Source organism: Parasteatoda tepidariorum, chromosome 4 (assembly GCF_043381705.1).
Source record: "Parasteatoda tepidariorum isolate YZ-2023 chromosome 4, CAS_Ptep_4.0, whole genome shotgun sequence".
NCBI lineage: Eukaryota > Metazoa > Arthropoda > Arachnida > Araneae > Theridiidae > Parasteatoda > Parasteatoda tepidariorum.
Genome location: NC_092207.1, coordinates 13,192,551 through 13,212,836, shown reverse-complemented (window position 1 = coordinate 13,212,836; position 20,286 = coordinate 13,192,551). Strand labels below are relative to the sequence as shown.

The 20,286-nt window shown below is 27.8% G+C and overlaps 1 protein-coding gene across 2 annotated transcripts in view; it reads right to left on the bottom strand.

Moving 5' to 3' along the window:
* LOC107451692 (signal sequence receptor subunit 1 l(1)G0320) overlaps positions 1–20,178 on the bottom strand; it is a 24,094-nt gene extending 3,916 nt beyond the window's left edge. Inside the window, exons 1-8 of one of the 2 annotated variants that reach the window (XM_016067866.4) lie at positions 19,942–20,178; positions 17,743–17,834; positions 13,283–13,385; positions 9,361–9,488; positions 6,936–7,067; positions 2,345–2,424; positions 2,186–2,264; positions 1,786–1,888 (exon numbers count right to left, since the gene is read on the bottom strand). In XM_016067866.4, the coding sequence (XP_015923352.1) occupies positions 1,786–1,888; positions 2,186–2,264; positions 2,345–2,424; positions 6,936–7,067; positions 9,361–9,488; positions 13,283–13,385; positions 17,743–17,834; positions 19,942–20,011 (787 nt within the window). In that variant the 5' untranslated portion in view covers positions 20,012–20,178. Of the gene's footprint in view, positions 1–1,785; positions 1,889–2,185; positions 2,265–2,344; positions 2,425–6,935; positions 7,068–9,360; positions 9,489–13,282; positions 13,386–15,355; positions 15,371–17,742; positions 17,835–19,941 lie in introns of those variants that run through there. The other variant, XM_071179435.1, reaches the window with a different exon arrangement.
* Between the last annotated feature and the right edge of the window lie 108 nt (positions 20,179–20,286).

Below are 20,286 nucleotides of genomic sequence, written 5' to 3'. Positions count from 1 at the left end.
TGCCTTATTTTAAAATCACGTATAAATACGAAAATCAATGGTTGATATTATAAACCGCATGAGCAAATCAAGACATTGAATTTTAAACTTGAGTGAATACCAATCGCTACATAGGTTTTTAAAAAGGCGTAAATAAGAATCGCAACGTACAATATTCAAATCTCGTAAATAAGAATCGCAACGTACAATATTCAAATCGTGTGAATAAGAATCGCAACACGCAAATATGAAAAGCTATGTTTGATATTAAAATCGTATGAATAAGAATCGAGATATTAGCAGATTCCAGGCTTGGGACCTCTAAAAGGTTTGTCAGAAGCAGCGTCGTTTGAACTACGAAAATCGGATTTATCTGGAGGGCGGGTAAAAAATTCGGAAAATCTTATCTGCTGCGTGTAAAAGGGGAGAAAATAGCTAAAATAAGTAAAAATGAGAAAGGATTGGTAGCTATGTAGTTTGAATTTCCTGTTTCTCTTTGAAAATCGGTGAATTTTCTAAAAGAGCAGAATATCTATAAAAAAAAGTGAAATTTTTAGAAAATCTGAATTTTTGATAAAAAAGCTGAAATTCAAAATCGATAAAAGTGAAAAAAGCGGAAATCCGCTAAAAAGCGGAAATCCGCTAAAAAGCGGAAAAATCTCATCCCTGTAATTTAACTCAACTTATTGTTATAAAAGAATATGTAGATAAAAAAAAGTGTCGATATATGCTTTCATTTTTCTTAATAATTAAAGTTAAAACTGAACTTTTTAAAATAAAGTATTTATAATGTCATTTTCGCCAACTAGTAAAACATTTTTATAAGATTAAAATGGTATTCTTTTAACTATAATGGCCAAGAAAGTTTTTTTGATCTATGTTTATGAACGGAAATAATGTGTTCATTACGTAAAGTTTGAAAGCTAATAACCAGAAAAAGTCTAACTTATTTTAACAAAGAGAAAGATGCAAAGCTATCATAATATCTTTGCTTGCGATCTCCGAGATCTGTGAACACAGTGACGTCATGAGGAGGGAAATCGTAGCTTCAGCTCTAAGAGCGGAGTGAACTAGCCCTTCTATTCTCTTTAGCCCTGATGCGTACCACACTTTGGGAAACACTGTACTACAGTAAGAAAACAATCAAACAAAAAAGATAAACTGTGATAGATAGTTAATCTATATGAATCCAATGTAAATAAAATGCATAAAAATTTCGGTAAAACAACTTAATAGCTTGGTTTTAGAGCCTACTTTAAAAATGCTCGATTTTATATTCACTTCACCCTACCTGACCGTATCCTTTTCACAAGTTACCTCATGGGCTTATTTAACACATTTTTATTACTTTTAAAACCTTTCATTTATGAATTTGTATCTACTTTAAGTTAATTTTTTGCTTAATTGTCAAAGATAATTAGTTTTTAAAAATTTAATTTATATCTGTAATAAAAACGACTTTAATCACATTTCGTTCAATATGAATTTCAAAATTTTGCTAAACTGCATAGATAATCTTTCATAAATTCATTTTAAATATCCCCCTAGGTTTTTTGATACTTGTCATGTGTAAAAATCCAGTTTTTTAGTTCTTGCCTTTTACTTCACATCATTAAAAGAAAGTGTTGTAACACAACAAGCATGTTTTTACCAAAACAGAACTCTGTGGAGATTTAATTTTAAAAAAATGTGTAGAGTTGTGTTTAAGTAAAGTACAATCCATGATGCTCTGTTGTACCAGATTTTTAGAAAATGAATGTTAACAAAAAAATGAAAAATATATCCCAATATATATCTTATACATACTGAAATCATTCAATGTTTCTTTGGGTAGCCAATCATAGTCTACATCATTTTGATGATTCTGAGTACCAGTTTCAATTTTTTGACCAGATGAAATTTTCTTTTTCTGGAAAAAATGTAATCATAGTAAATATTAACATATAATACTTTTAAATTTACAATGATTGGGTCCCAAATTTATTATAAAAAGGTAAGAATGTGATGAGTAATTTATCAAATTAACATATTTTTCATTTAATGCCAAGGAGCAAAGTTTTATTAAGATAAATAAGGGTAAATATTTGTGAAATAAAACAAAATATCATATTTATGCATAACACATATTTTGTTACTTCATATTCATAACTGTTATCAATTTAAATGTTTCATACAAAAAGAAAATAAATTAAATAGAAGAACTTACAGTAAAGTTGACCAAAAACTGTTGGGTTACAACAATTATAAGAACAATGCAGGCAGCAAGTAGGACATAGAGGAAAAAGCTGTCGAGAAAAATGTTACATTCAATAAAAAATGATAGGATAGATTCATAATAAAATATTGTTTGATATCAAGAACTTACGTTTCACCATCAAGTGAATCTTCGATTTCTACAATTGTAATAGTTTCATTAAACACAGCATCTAGATATTGGTGACCATCCTTCATAAAAGAAAAAGAAACAAATATTTATATATTTGTATGAAACACATACTTCATGACAAAAAATGTTTTTACAAAGAATAAAATATCTTGTAACAGTTGAATTTTATATGTTTTTAAAACCAACTTTTCGGCGCCCACTTACTCATACACAACTTTAACAGATGGTATTATTTTTCTAGAAAAACTTTTATTAGCTATTTCCCAATCAACATTATGAAGCCGTTTAAATTTGAACTTGAAATGAAACACTCTGAATTATTTATAACATTATCTATAACATTATCTATATTTGTTTTAAGAGAGATTAGGCCCTCATACATAGTTGTACTTTTTTAACATGATTATCTAACTTATTTTAGCGAAATCTGAATAAACTTTTAATTCTTCGGAGAGAATAGATTTCAATTCCGAATATCATTTGTCACCTGATCAAAGCCAAATAATAACAATAAAAAAATAAATAAGAATTGTGTACACAATCCCCAAATGTCTCTGTGAACTTAGAATACTTCTTGATAGCAGAATTCATTTTATTAAAAAAGGGGCAAAGAAACATTAAACATTTTTGAATATCCCCAATTTGCATAAATTATGTCATAATGAACTTATTATTTTCGTTAAGAATCAGTGAAGGAAAAATTTCTGTAAGAAATATCTATATACGTTCCAATAAATTTTATAATGCTGCAATATTAATTTTGCATAAAAATATTTTAAAAGAATAAATTTAAAAAAAGTTTTTTTTCAAATTAAAATTTTTGTGAATTTAGCATCAATTACCTAACTGTGCACCTCATAAATATTTAATAACATTAAGCTTATAACATTCAAAAAAAAATATACAAAATAATTTTTGACACATAATTTTAACTTTTAATAGATCATTTTGCAAATGAATGGTGACTTATTTTTTATTCTACATCGAAAGCTGAACAATTAGCCTGCTAGTACCAAACAATTATTTCCAAATTAAATAAATCCTAAAAAATGACTATAATTTTTTATTGGAAAAAAAAAGATACAACTAGATATACGTGTGAATATACATACAAGCTATGCGAAGATATCCCCCGAAAATGTGAAAAACTAAAAACTCAAACTGCATTCGTTTGATCACCTTTTAATTTTTTTTTTTTGACCATCATTCTAAAAATTAAATTCAGGGGCTAACCTAGCATTTTTATGCCAAATAAATAAAAATCCAAATTTTATATTGTATTTGTTTGATCACCTTTATTTTAGCCTAAAAACAAGACTTGGAACAAGCATGAAGTTAGCTCCCGGAAATCAGAAAAATTTAAACCGCACTCGTTTGACCAGCTTTTAGTTCTCGGCTTTACCACCCTTATTTCCGCCGTAATCCTAAAAATGAGGCTCAGGAGGAGCGACTAAAGTGGCTAAAACATGGATGATAATAAAAACTAAAAGGTGGTCATACGAATGCAATTTTAAATTTTCCTGATTTTTGGAAACTAACTTCATGCTTCTCCCAAGTCTCTTTTTTAGGATTACGGCAGAATTAAGGGTGGTCAAATAAAATAAAGGGGGCCATTTGTGGCCAAACGAATGATGTTAAATTTTTGTATTTTCTTATTTTCGGGGCTAACTTCACACGTTTCCCCCAAACTTTATTTTTTAGGATTACGGCTAAAATAAGGGTGGTAAAAAAAATTAAAAGGAGGGCATTTATGACCAAACAAATGCAATTGAAATTTTAAAATTTCCTTATTTTCGGGGGATAACCTCATGCTTCTCCCAAGTTTTATTTTAAGGACTACGGCTTAAATAAGGGTGGTAAAAAAAACTGAAAGGTGGTCATTTGTGATCAAACAAATACAATATAAAAACTGGAGTATTTTTGGGCATAAAAATGCGAAGTTAGCCCACGAAATTTTTAGGATTATGTCCAAAGGAAGGTGGTCAAACGAATGCTGTTAAAATCTTTTATTTTTCTTATTTTCGGGGGCTAATTTGATATTTCTCCCAAGCTTTATTTTTAGGATTACAGCTTAAATAAGGGTGGCAAAAAAACTAAAAGGTGGTCATTTGTGGTCAAACGAATACAATATAAAAATTGAATGCTTATTTTTATGGAGTAAAAATATGTGGCGTAAAAATGTAAAATTAGCCCCTGAATTTAATTGTCAGGATTACGTCCAAAATAAGGGTGGTAAAAAAAAAAATTTAAAAGGTGGTCATCTGTGGTCAAAAGAATGCAGTTTGAATTTTTGATTTTCCTCATTTTTGGGGGCTTTCTTCACATAGCTCTCTATACATACAACACACAGGATAAATAAGCATATGCACATACTATATATACAAACATAGAGCATATAAATATTTTCAATATTTGTAAACAAAATGAAACATTATATATATACAGTGGAGCATCGTTTATACGACGATCACTTATACGACGTTTTAGTGTGGTCCCAAATCATTCCTATTCATTTTAATGTAAAAATATATCGTTTATACGACGCACAGAATCGGTTATACGTCGGTTTTTAGATTTTGTTCACGTTTATTTAATTTTTTATTTTTTCTTGTGTATTTTAAAAAAGGGCGGAATTTGCCAACATGAATGATACAGAAAAGGGTGCCAACAAGAATGCTTGGATGACGACCGTAATTTTTACTAGATGACTGAAAAAACTAGACAATGTTATAAAGAGGAAAAAACGAAAAATTTTGCTATTCATCGACCATTGTCCAGGGCACCCATCGATACTAATTATTTTGGAAAATGTAAGAGCTCTCTTTTTTCCTGCATATTGCACAAGTGCGCTTCAGCCATCAGATTTGGCCGTGATTAGAAATTTAAAATTGCATCATAGAAAGCAGTAACTTCAACTCGCTATTCAAAGCATTGTAGAGAATAATAGCAAGAAAATATAATTAAAGGTAACATACATTCAAATGGCTCAATGCAATTTTTCTCCTTTGGTTATTTGTTTGTTTTGCTTTGTCTAATTTAGAAATTTATGTAAATCAACACGTTAAACATTAAAATTAACTGAAAACAGAGTTAGTTTCAGTTTTAGAAGTAAAAATCGATTATACGACGTTATCGTTTATACGACGTTTTTCGGTGGTCCCTTCGGCGTCGTATAAACGATGCTCCACTGTATATAGCACATTTGTATTAGACGGATACACAATCAGCAGCTTTTAAATCAGGGGTTTCCGCGAACTAAAATATATGTAATTTTTTTGCGAACAATTTTCGTAAAAATTCGATATGGGTTTAAAATACTTTTCTCGTTAATAAAAACCTAATTTCTTTGTTCTGTGAAATGTAACATACCAACGGTGCAAAGAAATTTATTTTTCAGGTTTTGCATCCAAGAAAATATTTATTCAAATACAAAANTTTTTTTTTCTCTTTTTTTTTTTTTTTTTGTATTTTGTGAATATAATTTAGCATGTGCGTATCAAAAGTTTTCTTGCAGACTTTTAACTTTTTGAAACCACTCACTTTGGACGAAAATATTTACACACACATTTGTAAATTTTAAATTTAAAATGTAAATATCAATTCTCTGGTGGTTGTAGCAGACAAACCTTAATTTTCTCATTGAATATTTTGTGTGCTACTATGTAAGTTTTAATACCTTAACAATTAGATATCTGTTGCATATTAATTGTTTAATACATAGGTGCACATTAAAGTTATTGTAGCCCGAATTTTTATTATTCATTTATGTCAACAATTAGATATCTGTTGCATATTAATTGTTTAATACATAGGTGCACATTAAAGTTATTGTAGCCCGAATTTTTATTATTCATTTATGTCTTTAAAATTATTATTAATAACAATTAAATATTTTTAAAAATCTACTTCTTATTTCAATTTGCAATTCAATACTTTTGTTTTGTACAACTTGGTAAAACTCTGACAGTAATATTTAATGTTTCTTCAAACATAAAAGAGTCCTACAAAAAATTTTGATAAAGTTGCGGCCCGCCATTTGATTTGTATGTTTAATTGTGGCCCCCGGCCTCATATAAGTTGGAAACCCCTGTTTTAAATGGTTAAATGCAACAGCCTGATTAGGAAGAAACTACACGAGAAATTTTATGCCTAAATCCAATAAACTCGTGGAAAAAAAAATAATCCAAATAATAATCCAATGAATATATAACTTGAAACATTGATTTGTTTTAAAATAACTTTTTTATAACCAAAACAAATATAGTTCAATATTTTATTTAAAAAGTAAAGATCCAAGTATTATATAAATAGTACAATAATAAAATTAATTTATCCATCTCAAAAAGAAATCGAGAACTAGTAATAGTTTATGAATAAAATAAAAGAGAGCAAATTTAGATGTTTTTCTAAATAAAATTGTTGTCTTCTAATTTTAATTACTTGCTGATATTCAGTTTATGACACTTACGGGATTAAAACTTATAAATTAAATAAATGTAAATGATTAATTTGCCCTCCCATAAAAAATAAATTGAAATAATTTTCTAAAATAATTGTGAAACAAACTTACAGCGTCTCTGTAGTAGAGGTTAACTACTAAACCAAAAGGACGGGAACTGTATGTCTCACTAGTGTAAAAAGCATAATACAAAGAAATATCTTGTTTAGGCTTGACAACTCTATTGTATGGAATGGCAGAGAACTGAAAATTAAAACAAATCATTATTATTATTGAAGTCATTACTATTTTTATATGATTAATACATATTTATAGGATATAGAAACAATTTATAACAGCCTATACCAGTTGATCTCATTTTTTTCCGGCAGTGGAATTTTATATGTTCGAACTTTATCAGGTGGAACCCGAAGATTATACATATAAAAAAAAAATCAATATAAGCTGTTAAATGTGGAGAGTAAAATAAAATTTTGAATTTGTTCTTGGTGTAAGCTGATAAAATTATATTTCTAAAAAAAGAAAAGAAAAAAGAGCTTTTATAAACAGAACTGTTATCAGAGAACGCGAAATCTTTGTTCTTGAATTTATTAATTTAATTTTAATTAAAAAGAATGACTAGTAATTTTTAGAAATGCATATCCTTTACATAATTTAATATATTGTTCCTCCCTTTTTTAAAAAAATAATATTCTCGTATTATTGACATTTACGTAAAGCATTTCATACACCCAAATATTAAATTAAACAATGGATTGGATATAAACATAATTATTACTAGTAAAAAATCTCAAGTCTTGGAACCCCTGTGATTCTGGAACGGAACTTTAGGGTTTTGAGGAGCACCTATTAAGAACCACTGATCTATACTATAAGGCGAATTTCAGCATTACTTTAACATAATATTAATGTGAAAGAAGCCCAGGTAAAAGCAATAAAACAAGCTTAACAGATGAAAAAGCTTATCTTATTAAGAATATAGGTCTATCTTATTAAGAACATAAATTTTTATTTTATATATATTAAAAAAATATTTTCAAAATTGAAACAAATTAACTGTCAAAAACAGACACATTTAATAATGATTTGAAAATAAAGTGAATATAGATTAAAATTTGTGATTAAAAAATATATGCAAAACATCAAGCATAACATTAATATAAATTGCAACAATGTGTGATTCCTAAAACTAATTGACCATGAAAAATTATGTGTTGTCGATATTGTGAATTTGAACTTTGATGTATGAATTACGATTTCATGAAATAAGAGAAATGATCTATAACATCAACCTCTATACAGTGTTTTCACTACAGCGTGAGAATCTCGCTTATTTTTTTCTTTTCTCGCATGAAAAAATTATTAACGCGAGAAGATCGCGCACTCTATTAATCAATTTCAAAATGAGCGAATTTTGGAAAAATTCGTCTCCTGCCATTTTGAATAAAATCCGTTTCACTTTTCTTCCTTGATCTTTCATTATTTTCAACATGGATCCCTGTTATCTAACTTCCCTATTTACCAGTATTGTTTAGAACCGGTGCAAACAGCAGAACACAATGCCCCCCCCCCCCGAATGACGGAACACCTTTCAGAACACATTTTTCTGCAACCCCGTGTTCACGGAAGGTAAGATTTCTTCATGTAAGACGTTACATTTTTTTTCAATGCTACAAATTTACTAAGTGATTCCGAATTGCTCAGCATCTGTTGCAAGGTCATTTAGCACTCAAAACCGAATTAAGACAAAATATCTTATACAAATGACTGATAAACATTTGAGCAACCTAATGAGAAAAGCTGATGAAAAAGTAGATATAGAGCGTTTTCCATAGGATGATGCAGCAAAAATATTCAATGCTTTAAAAATTAGAAGATGTTAAAAATGTATTATAATTAAAGAAATATTTTTTTTCCAAGTCTATTCGCGTTTTTTTTAATTTTTAGAAATCTCACTTAACTTTTTGAGATCTCACCCTGTTTTTGAGAAAGGGTGAGAAATTCTCTCTAATTTTTTTTCTGTAATGAAAACACTGGTCTATAGTTGCAATGCGAAATTAAGAGCGAATAAAGTTGATTTAATATAAAAGGAGATTTTTGATAATTTAATGAGAATTAAGTGGAATAGCAGGTGAGAGTAGAATCAGTATAGTTGTGCAAATATTTTGTCACGAGTGGTGAACCAAAATTCTGGGCATATTCTTAGTTAAGAGTATTTCAACAAAAATAGTAAAAGTGAAAAAAAAAGAAACATTTATATTATCAAAATTTAATAAGACAATTATCAGAATAATGAAATAGTCAATACTACTGTTCTTTACGCAACATATTCATTTCAATACACCTAAATTTAATATTGTTATTTAGTTTTAACTAAATATAAGTTCCATTAATTTCGACGTAGAACAGGTGATACTTCAAGATTGCATTTATACAAAATTTAACTCCCAAAAACACAAACAAAATTAAACTACACATTAAAAAAAATTGTTAACTACATATATTTTAAAATAATGAAACCAAACACGTAACTCACATTTTGAATATAAAATGTGAAATCCATGGGATAACGAAATGAAGCATCCATAGCATCGACAATGAAATCCTTATTTCCCTTGTTGGAAAAACCTACCAGGAAATGCACATCTTTTCCAGCAGGCAATTCTAAATTATGAGACAGTTTTTAAATAAAAATAAATTTAATATCAATATATTTAAGATGTTAAGCATAATAAATATCAACCTAAGTTCTTGAACAAAATAATAAAAATTAAAAAAAACTTTCGCAGCGAAAAGTCTATATTTTTATTCGATTCAAACATAAATTGAAAAACATTTGACACACCATAAACATGTAATCTTTTTTGATTACTTAAGAAATATATTGGAACTTTGATTGATGAAAATTTTTAGACTAGGTCAAAAAACTTTTTGAAGATAAATTCTATTTGGCGAGAAAACAAAAATAAATTCTGCTTGTCAGAAAAAGTTTAAAACTTATAGGGTAGTAAAGTTTGACAGCAGGTACCAGGAAAGAAAAATTAATTACCTCTAATTTTACAGACTTTTCTAGCACCATTTTACCATTCAAAAAAAAAATATTTTTTTTTTTCTCAAAGGAATCCTTGTAAGTAATTTTACAGAAAATTGAAATTCATGAAATTTGTAACTAATCTTGCTATAAGAATATCAAAAAAATTTACGAAATAAAAATGATTTTATTTCCCCCTCAAAGCTTTAAAATATACTAGATCTAAAATAATTTTTCCTTCAATTTATCACCTCGCATTATAATTCTATTTTGCTTATTATAAATGAAAAAAAAAGGCTCAAATCAATAATTTACAGTTATATTTCATTTTAATAAATAAAGTATGAAAACACAACACAAAATAATCCTTAATTATATTTTAAGACAAAAATAATGAAAGCGTAAAAAAAAAACCTACTAAGAAATTACAGCCTCACATTAAATAATTCTACTTTAATTATTACGAATGAAAGGTAAAAAGGTTCTAATCAATAATTTACAATTATAATTCATTTTTAATAAATACAGTAGGGGTGCACAACCTTTTTGAGTGAAGGGCCACTTGCACAGCTGGCTGGCTAACGAAGGGCCGCACACGTATTTAGACATGTTAATGACAAATGTAGTAATGTTTATTTAAACATTAGCGTTCCATTTTTTTAATCAATAAACTTAGTAATATCAATAACTTAGTAGTGTTCCATTATTAGAATTCATTCAAAAATAAAAAAACTTACACTTTTTTTTTTTTACAAAAAAAACTTGCTATTTTTGTTACATGAACAATAGATTTATCAAAATAAATAAGCATTGAAGAAAAGAAATGTTTTTTTTTTTATCATATCATGTAATACGAAAATTCATTTTTGAATTAAATTCTAATAAATAAAAAAAAAATTGCAATGCCTACAAAATGAAAATAGGAAAAAGTTTAGTCATATTTAAGTACAGTACAGAACCCGTTATCCGGAAATCAGAAAACCGGAAAACCAAAAAACCGGAATGAAATTCGATAAATTTTTCCGGCCATTTTCAAAAAAAATTTTTTTTTTCCTCTTAAGATTTTAGGATTTTCTTTCTATTTTGAAAGATGTTTACCTTACCATCATTTTAGAAATAATCTTTAGTGTATTATTTCATCGGTTTTTCTTCGTTTTAAGATTATTTCCATTTTTTTTTCTTTTATTTGGGTTTAAGAATAAATAAACGGCTTTTTGTAGCGACCCAGAAAACCGGGAAAATCAGTTATCCGGAATAGCGATGGTCCCGATCGTTCCGGATAATCGGTTTCCTACTGTATAATACATTCAAATTAAATATTTTAATTGAAGAAAATTTATAGGTTTTAAACAAAAGCCTAAAATAAAAGCAAAACTGTGATAGTTCAAAATAACATTCAATGCTTATTTTGTAATGTACTTTGTTATTTTATTTTATTAATTATTAGATTTTTTATATCGTAAACATTTTCCTTTTTTTTATCGAAAAAGATCACTTAAGCAACAAAAAATTGAAATCTAAACTACAAACAGTGAGCAGTTTAAAAATTCACGTTTTCCGCCATTTTATGAATTTCTCAAGTTGCAATAACATTGCATTTAAATTAGGGAGGGATGTAACGAGTATTTGGCCCTTCTGTGAAAAATTCAGTTGGTTGAATGATCAGTCAAATATTTGGCAGAATATTTTTTAGAAATGTATTTTTCTAAGTTTTTTTTATTTTTGAATTTTTATAGATATTACTTTTTTTTTAAAAATTATAATCAGACAAGTCAATTTTGTCATTTTTTCGATACTTTGAGAATTGAGAAGGATCCATTTTTTGCAGTTTTTATTATAACCCAGCATTTTAACAGAACGTCTCATACTATTAATTTATTATCACTCTTTCCCTGTACTGTAATATAAATAACCAGTAACATAGAAAAGTGTGATTTTCAGTATTAAAGTTTTGTTTCAGGAACTAAGAAAAATTTGTTTTTTCTGTTTTTCTTTTTTTAGGCATTTTTATTATGACTCAGCATTTTTTTTAAAAATAAAGTTACTAATAAAATTTATTTTATAGCAATTTTTTTTCTTCTAAAATTATGGCAATGAGAAAAATTTAAATTGAGATTTTCGGCATAAGATTTTCACTTAAAAAATTAAGAACATTTTTTCTATCTTTTTATTTTCTTTAAATAAAAAAAAAACTTTTTTTAGACGTTTTCACTATAACGCAGTAATTTTTAATAGCATTTCTGATGACTTAATTCATTTTTCTTGGCTTTTTCTGGTAATTGAAAAACTGAGGTGTTCAGCTTTAAAATTTTTTTTCAAAAATTAAGATTGATTTTTATGTTCTCTGTTTCGCTTTCGACATTTTCAAAAACGTTCCTGATTCGCCTTGATTGGCAAAAACGTTCTTTTTAGAGTTAATTTATGAATACGTTTTTCAAGGAAATATTATTCTGAGCATTAAAATTTTAGTTTCAGTGTTTAGTAGCAGTATAAGATTTTGCTATTTGGCCCCAATTGTACTGCGTTCAGTCGATTTTTTCTTCTTTTTTTTTGCCGAATATTTGGTTTTTGACAAAATCACAATTCATTACTACATTCGACCAAATCATATTCGTTGCGGAAATAAAAACGAAGGAAAAATAACTAGGATTTACTATAAAACTGTACCATAATACCGTATCAAAAAGTGATTATTTAATTGCGTGATTAACAATCACGTGTCGTAATAACATCATAGTTAAATAACGGGATAGTCAAAATCATGTGGAAAAGCATAGAAATAAGTGGGAAAATATATATTTATGCTGAACTCAGCATGAATAAAGCGTGTCAAATGCATGATTTAAAATTTGCATGTCGTAATAGAATAATTGGAATTTTTTATAATACGTGGGAACGCATAGCAATAACTGCCGAAAAAAATTTTTGAAAAAAAGAGAAAGAATTGCAAAAAAAGATAAAAAATCACTTAGATTTAAGATGAAATCATCCCAAATTAAGTGCAAGAAAAGTGATTATTTAAATTTGCGATCTGAAATTCGCGTCGTAATAAAAATTCGGGATTTTCGAAATCACGTAGAAAAGCAGAAAAAACTGTTAAAAAAAAAAATTTATATTTACTATAAAATCGGCTTAAAGAAAGCGCGTTAAACGTACATTTACTAAAGAATCCGTTAAAATTGATTGTGTAAAAACGTGATGACTTAAAAGTGCGATTAAAAATTTCCATTTTTAAAATTTTTTTATTGTGTTTAGAAGCTCTCGCGGGCCGCACTTCAGTAGTCGAAGGGCCGCAGGTTGTGCACCCCTAAAATACAGTATTAAAATATTGTATGCAAATGGAAACTGAACATTTCTAAACATTGTTAGTTTAGTTTGTAAAAAAAATTTAGCCTGCATAATTTTTTTGTTTTGTTATTTATTTTACCTGAGACTATTCCAGCAGGTTGAGTAAAAAGAAAAGTTGTGTCAGCATCAGGAGATGCTTTCAGTGGTTTATCATCCGAATCTTCATCTTCACCTAGATTTTCCTAAAAATGAACAACCATTAAAAAAATACATAAATAAATTGCCAATCACATTTTTCACCTATCAGGAGACGGTGAGTTTGAATGTAAGTTGCAATATTGGTAGATTTTTTTCCAAATAATATAGGGAAATTCCAAGCTAAATGAGAATTGAAATTAGAAGTGAATCAGGATTATCTTATTTGACTTATCAGTTTTTCCACCTCACTATATATATATATATATATATATCTTTTTTTCGAATGGCAGGCACTGAACTTAGAAGCCTAAGAAGATGCCAGAGGTGTTACTCATTTCGCGTTCCCCAGTGGGCACCTGCGAACCAAAGTCACGGAGGCGAGTAACATTGCCCACGCCACAAATCCGTTCATAGGGTGGGTCACATTCACACACAACAGAGAGAAACATCCATGCCCAGAGCGGGATTTGAATCCGCAGCCATTGGCTTCACAGTCAGGCGCGCTAACCGCTCGGCCACCTGGCCGGCCCTCCTCAGTATATTATACACTTCATTTATGAGCAGGAAGTGACAACAGCCATTCTTTTTGAATAAGAATGTGTAATTCATCACATTAGGCTTTTTCAAAAGATGTTCAATTCCAGGGGTCTGTTTAGAAGAAATCTGGGTCCGTCAACGGACCCCTCACAAAATATATTTTCATAAAAACGGACCCTTCACAAAATAATTTATCTTTTAATCGGACCCTTCACAAATTATTTTATCTCTATTATTGTTTTAATTGAATAAATTCTTCCCGGGGGAGGGGAAAGATAGATGGTTCGAGACAAACTAAGTTTCCCTAAGTTTAAATTTCAAATGTAGTATTCTAAGAAAATATTTCTACTTTTACAAACATCGTGTGTGCATTCTTATTAATATTAATTCATAAAATTAATTAATAGAATATTATGTAAATAAAAATTTATTTCTGGAAATTTTTTAAATAAAATATAAATTTAAGAATTGTTTAAGTTTACTTAATGCATAACACATTAAAAGTGATACATTTTTAAGTTGTGTTATTTAAAATACGTCAATTGAAATTATTAAAAATGTGAGTGATTTTGTTTCCATTTTTCATCCAAAATGAATATTCGGTGTTGCGCAGTATAGGCTAAATACCAAATATTTGTATGTTGCATCTCTAATTTAGTAACATCAATTGTTGAGCAGAATCTTGTATCTATTTACAATTTAAAAACTTCTTGATAAAATTTTTAGCAATTTTTGCAATAACAGAACCTTATTTGCACAAATTCACAAAAGCAGGACCCTGGTTGAAAGAATGAATTAACGCTTGTATTATATTCATAAATATGAGGAGTTTTTTTCCACATTTTTACAAAAACAGGATCTTTCACAAAATGTAGGGACAGACACCTGCCCACGTATACAGTAAAAAAAAAAAAAAAAAAAAAAAAAAAAAAAAACAGATTAGATAATAAATTAGAAAGAAAACACATTTTTGAATAAGGCTACCCACACATATCGCAATATGAAATTTTGTCCTTTCCAGTTCAACAATTATGCAGATCAAACACTGTTAGCTTTTTTAATTTTCATACTAAGGTATTTTACTTAAAATATGAGTGTATCAAAGCTTACCGTATAAGTCAAAATAAAACAAACAATTAGTTAAAAAAATATGATTTCTAAAAAATATATATTTCTAAAAATATTTGTATTTAGAAAAATACTAAAAAAACTACATCTGGAAATAATATATAAGTTATTTGTGTAGGAATTCATCATTCAACAATTGAAAAGTTTAGTGGAAACACATAAACAGGTGATTTGAAGATTGATTTTTCAATGATTTACTGAAAAGTTACAACTCTTTTAATTGCCTAAAAGGAAATGACGTGAAAGGAAACAATGATTTTGTTAAAATATCACAGTATTTCTATTATTTAAAAGGAAGCTAAGAGAAAACAAACAAGTATAAGTATATTTGAGTTTTTGTGATACTCACTCCATATGGGACAGTAAAAGCCTATATCAATAAAGATGTTAAAGTTAGATTAATGTTTCAAAAGCAATCTAAAGAATTAAGAAATTATAGTAGTTTAACAAATTTAAAGGAGAAAAAAAACTTAGTAAAACAAAAGCTAATTAAAAAAAAACAGTTAACTTAATCACATTAAGTCTTCAAAACAATGTTTGTCATTTACAAAAAGATAAAATTTGTTATAGAAAGACGGGTAGCCAGTTTTTCAATCAAAAAAATAAGCACCTTTTCAAGTACTCAACAAATATTTTTAATCACTTTTCCAAAAAAAAAAAAAAACCCATAATTAGGATCTGAGTAGTAATAAAAAATATTTTTTTCTATCGTTTAAAGTACCTAATTCATAAACATAAAATCAATAACATTTTCAAAAATTTGACATAATCATGATGATCTAACAAGTTTCTGATAAATACTGCAGAGAAAATTGTGAAAATAATGCATTTTCTGTAATTTAGAACAACAATCAATACGGCAAAGAAAAAAAATCTTTTAAAAGATAGAAAATTAAACACTTTTTACAAACACTGAATAAAAAATAAGCACCTTTAAGGGCTATTAAAAAACATAATAAAAAATAAGCACCTTTAAGCACTTTTTAAAAACGCTACGCACCCTGAAGAAAACTAATATCATAGCATAAATCAAGTGTAAAATATTGCAGATTGTTATTTTTTGGGTAGTACCTTGTTGAGTCTTCTGAATTCATTCTTTGAAGTTTAATGAATATGTTACATTGAATAAAAGTAAGAATATGTTACATTATGTTACAAGTATAATAAGATTAATGGCGTGTTTTTTTTTTAAAGCTTGGGCTTATAGATCAATCGGAATTAGTAACTTAGAAATCTTACAGCGAATGTTAACCCCTAGCATCACATGTGCTTAGCTTTATACAGTCAACCATCCATAGTTTTAAGGCTATGATAAAGTTTAGATATTAATCTTATTTCAAACAAAACAGAAAATTTACTTGGTTTTATTGTTGCGGTTAAAATAAATATTGATGACTACATTTGGCCCAGCAACTGATAAACTGTGGCTGATGAGGACTCAGATAATTTTTTTTTATTTTTAAAATTGACATTAGATTTTTAAGATTAAGATCAAATAAAAGACAAGCACAACCTACCCTGGTTTCCTATAAATAAAAAAGAACATGTTTACCTTCAGAGTAAAGAACACTTTTATTATAATTGATTATAATAACTACACATTAAGCTCAAATTGTAAAAAGCTAAAAAACTTTTAAGTTTGTTATTCAAAATTAGTTGAATATTAATCAGAAACTAACAATTCTTTAAAATTTACCATAATTTTTTTTTTAAAAACTGGGATTAAATTAGATTAAATTAAACAGATTCAACTTACCTTAGTTTCCTATAATAAAGTTCAATAAATTTTTAATAATCTGATTATGGAATAAATATGCTGGGGGCCACTAAACATTGTTGCATTTATTATGTCTAAATTTCCCCCTTTTTTTCTTCATTACTATTTTTGTTAATAAAAAAAAAGTTTAAAAAATATACATGTTTTTTGGATTGACATAGGTTGCCTTATATTTTAGCTTTTCATAATGTTTTGGCTCTAAATACAAAATAACCAGGCTATGAATTATGTGGAACATATGGCTTATAGTGCCAAATAATAAACTTGAAAAATATTTTGTGGACTTCATTAAACATTTTTTTGATCATCAGAAAATTTAAACACAAGAAGCAAAGGTTTTTAACGTAAAAACACCTGCATAAAATTTTATAGCACGAACACTGGCAGAGTTAATTCATTGGTTATAAATAATTAATAACACTTAAAATGAATGATGAAATTATATATACAATAAATCTTACTTAACAGAAATGATGCATATCAATAATTTTCTAAACTATTCAAAATATCGTGAACAATTTTTGGCAATTCACAACAATTGCCAACACATTATGTCTAAAATTACTAATTTAAAATATCTCAATTTTATGTTAACCAAGTGACTAAGCAAAAAATAAGAGAAAAATATTACCCAATATACTGTCCTATTAGATACTAACACATACAAAAACATAAAAGTTTAAAACCATAAATGCAACAACGTACATGATTACAGCATAGATTTAACAGTTTATTTTTTTAAACTCATTTTTAAAGTGATATTTAAAGGAGTATGAAAAATAAAATATTTTATTACTTCTAATTTTGATCCAAACAAAAGTCGAATTTGCCCAAATAGAATTTTACTGTAACATACGATTATTTCTGCCTACTTAAATAATTTCCATTGGAAATTCCTAATATTAATATATAATACGTATCTAAAATTTTAGCAATAAGACAAAAAATAGCACATTTACCTTTCCAACAACAGCAGCTTCTGATTCAGGTTGTAGATCTTCAACATCAGCTTCTTCATCATCAGTTATATCAATTTGAGCACTAACTAAACCTATAATAGATGAGAACATTATAGAACATCAAAACAATATATCATTACCAATTTCAAAAGTGTATAGTTAGTTTTTAATTATAAAGTCTGATGCCAAAAAAAAGCAAAATGTTAACCAAGATGCTGAACATTCTTTTAGTTTCAGTAAATTATATTTTAAAAATAATACAAAAAGTTTAAGGTTTTGGGAACTTCCGGGCAGTAGCCCTGAGAAACTAAAAAAAATAATAAAATAAAATCTTCACAGAGAGAACTAACTCTTACCCAACTGTGGACCAACTTTTATATATTATTTTAGAAGTTAAAAAACCCTCTCAGGGTACATAGTCAAATTTTTCAACAAAAAATAAGCACCTTTTAAGCACTGGAAATTTCTTTTTAAGTACTTTTAAGCAAAATTTTATAATTAGGATATATACACACTAATAATTTTTTCCCTTTATATTGTTGAAAGTTCTTCATATATATGTTAACAAAATGCAAAATAGTTTTAAAAAGTGACAAGATCTAGTTCTAGTATGATCTAGCTCTAGTTTCTGACAAAGAATTCTTTTCGTGATTATATTAGCCACCATAAAAACAATTTCATAATTTCAAATACATTCAATATTGAGTGATTCACTCAATTTTTTAAATTTCGAATTACTTCACACAATTATGTAAAAAAATTCATTCAAAATTATCTTTCTTGAAAAATGCAGCAGAGTTGCTCATGAGAATGCACGAATCCTTCCTTAGGAATCCAACTCGGTATTCGAACCCACAAGTTTCTCATAAAATGATTGGTGCTTTCATACGCTGCAGACCGATGGTATGTCGAAATAGATTGTGGTAGAATGAACACGTTGAATAGAACAATTATGAATGAAAACGCTTTTTGAGTAATTCAAATTAAAAATTGATATGGTAAGGAGAAAAAAAAATCTCATTTTGGAAAAGGGAAAATTAAGTACTTTTCAAAAACACCCAATGAAAAAAGCACCTTTAACGGCTTTTAAAAAACAAAAGTCGAAAATAAGCACCTTTAAGCACTTTTTAAAAACGCTATGCACCTTGCCTTTGCCATGAACAAGTACAGATACAGAAATATTTCCTTTCAAACTTCATTTGCAAATGTAGGGCAGTCAAATGAAGGGAGGGAGAGAGTTCAAGAGAGGTATCCTATTAGTATGCACTCTAGATAAGCTGAACAAGCAGTAGGGTAAAACCTGATTAAAAAAAGTAGCAGGAGTACCTTTCTTTCCCCCTAAGGTAATTCTAATGCATAATTTTGATAAATTACATCAGTTTAAGATTCCTGAATGTAAATTTCAATAACATAGAGCCAGAATCTGCTATACTGCATCAAGACTTAACATTTTGTCCTCTAGTTAAGCTGAAAAAACAGTACTGTAAAGTCAAAATGCAAAGAGAGGTTCATAATATTCTTTGAGTATCTTAGGTCTCAGAACCTATATTTACCTAAAAGCAAAACCCTTGTTGGGATCAATTAGGCATAGATACAATGAAAAGATAAATTACAAATAAAAATACCATTTTGTTTAATTATCATTGAAAGCAGAAATAGTTTTAAGTAATACATTCTGCAAAAATGTATTAAAAACAATTATGTATTATAAATAAGAAGGGAGTCTTACTCATTTAGCATGCAATGCATATCACTTTCAGATATGCGGATTCAAGCGATTTTATTACATTAAACGTTTGTAACAATTCATTAAAACATACAAAGTATAATACCGGCTATTGAAAACCAGAAAATGTAGAGAAAAAAAAACGAAATGAAAAATTAACTAGTCATAAACTTAAAAGTATAACACTAATTAGATAAATCACAACTAAATCAAAGTGATCAAAATTTTATTTATGGGGTCAAGGAACTAATTTTGTATTATGCTAGTAAATAATATTTAAAACTGATAATAAATTAACATTGCAATTCATAAATACTCATTTAAATATAAGGATTTAAGGAAGAAAGTCATCAAAATTTTTAAAAGGTGTCAAAAGGGGGCCACGTCACTGATTGTTTACATTTTGGGGGCCCCCTTTTAACTATGGAGATTCTTCCTAAATTCTCTGCAGAGATCAAGATTGAAGAACTTACCTTTAGATAAATGTAACGTAATGACGGGAAAAACAATTAAAAAAACTAACAATAAATTCTTAGAAAACATTTTAAATAATTTATAAAACAAATGAGTAAGGTAATATTTAGATTATCCAAGATTATAACCTCATGATAAGAAACAACTAAAAGGAAATTTCTGTTTCTCGGTTCGAAAACAGAACAGCGTTCCCAAATCGGCTAACAGTTTTCTGCTCCACGGTTCCAGTTTTCAATTGCCATGTTTCGGAATCGAAAATAAGGATAACGTGTTTTGTGTGACGTGTCTTCTGCTAAGTTTTCAAATGAATTTTGTTAAAATTGTTAGTTTTGGTAAATTAAATA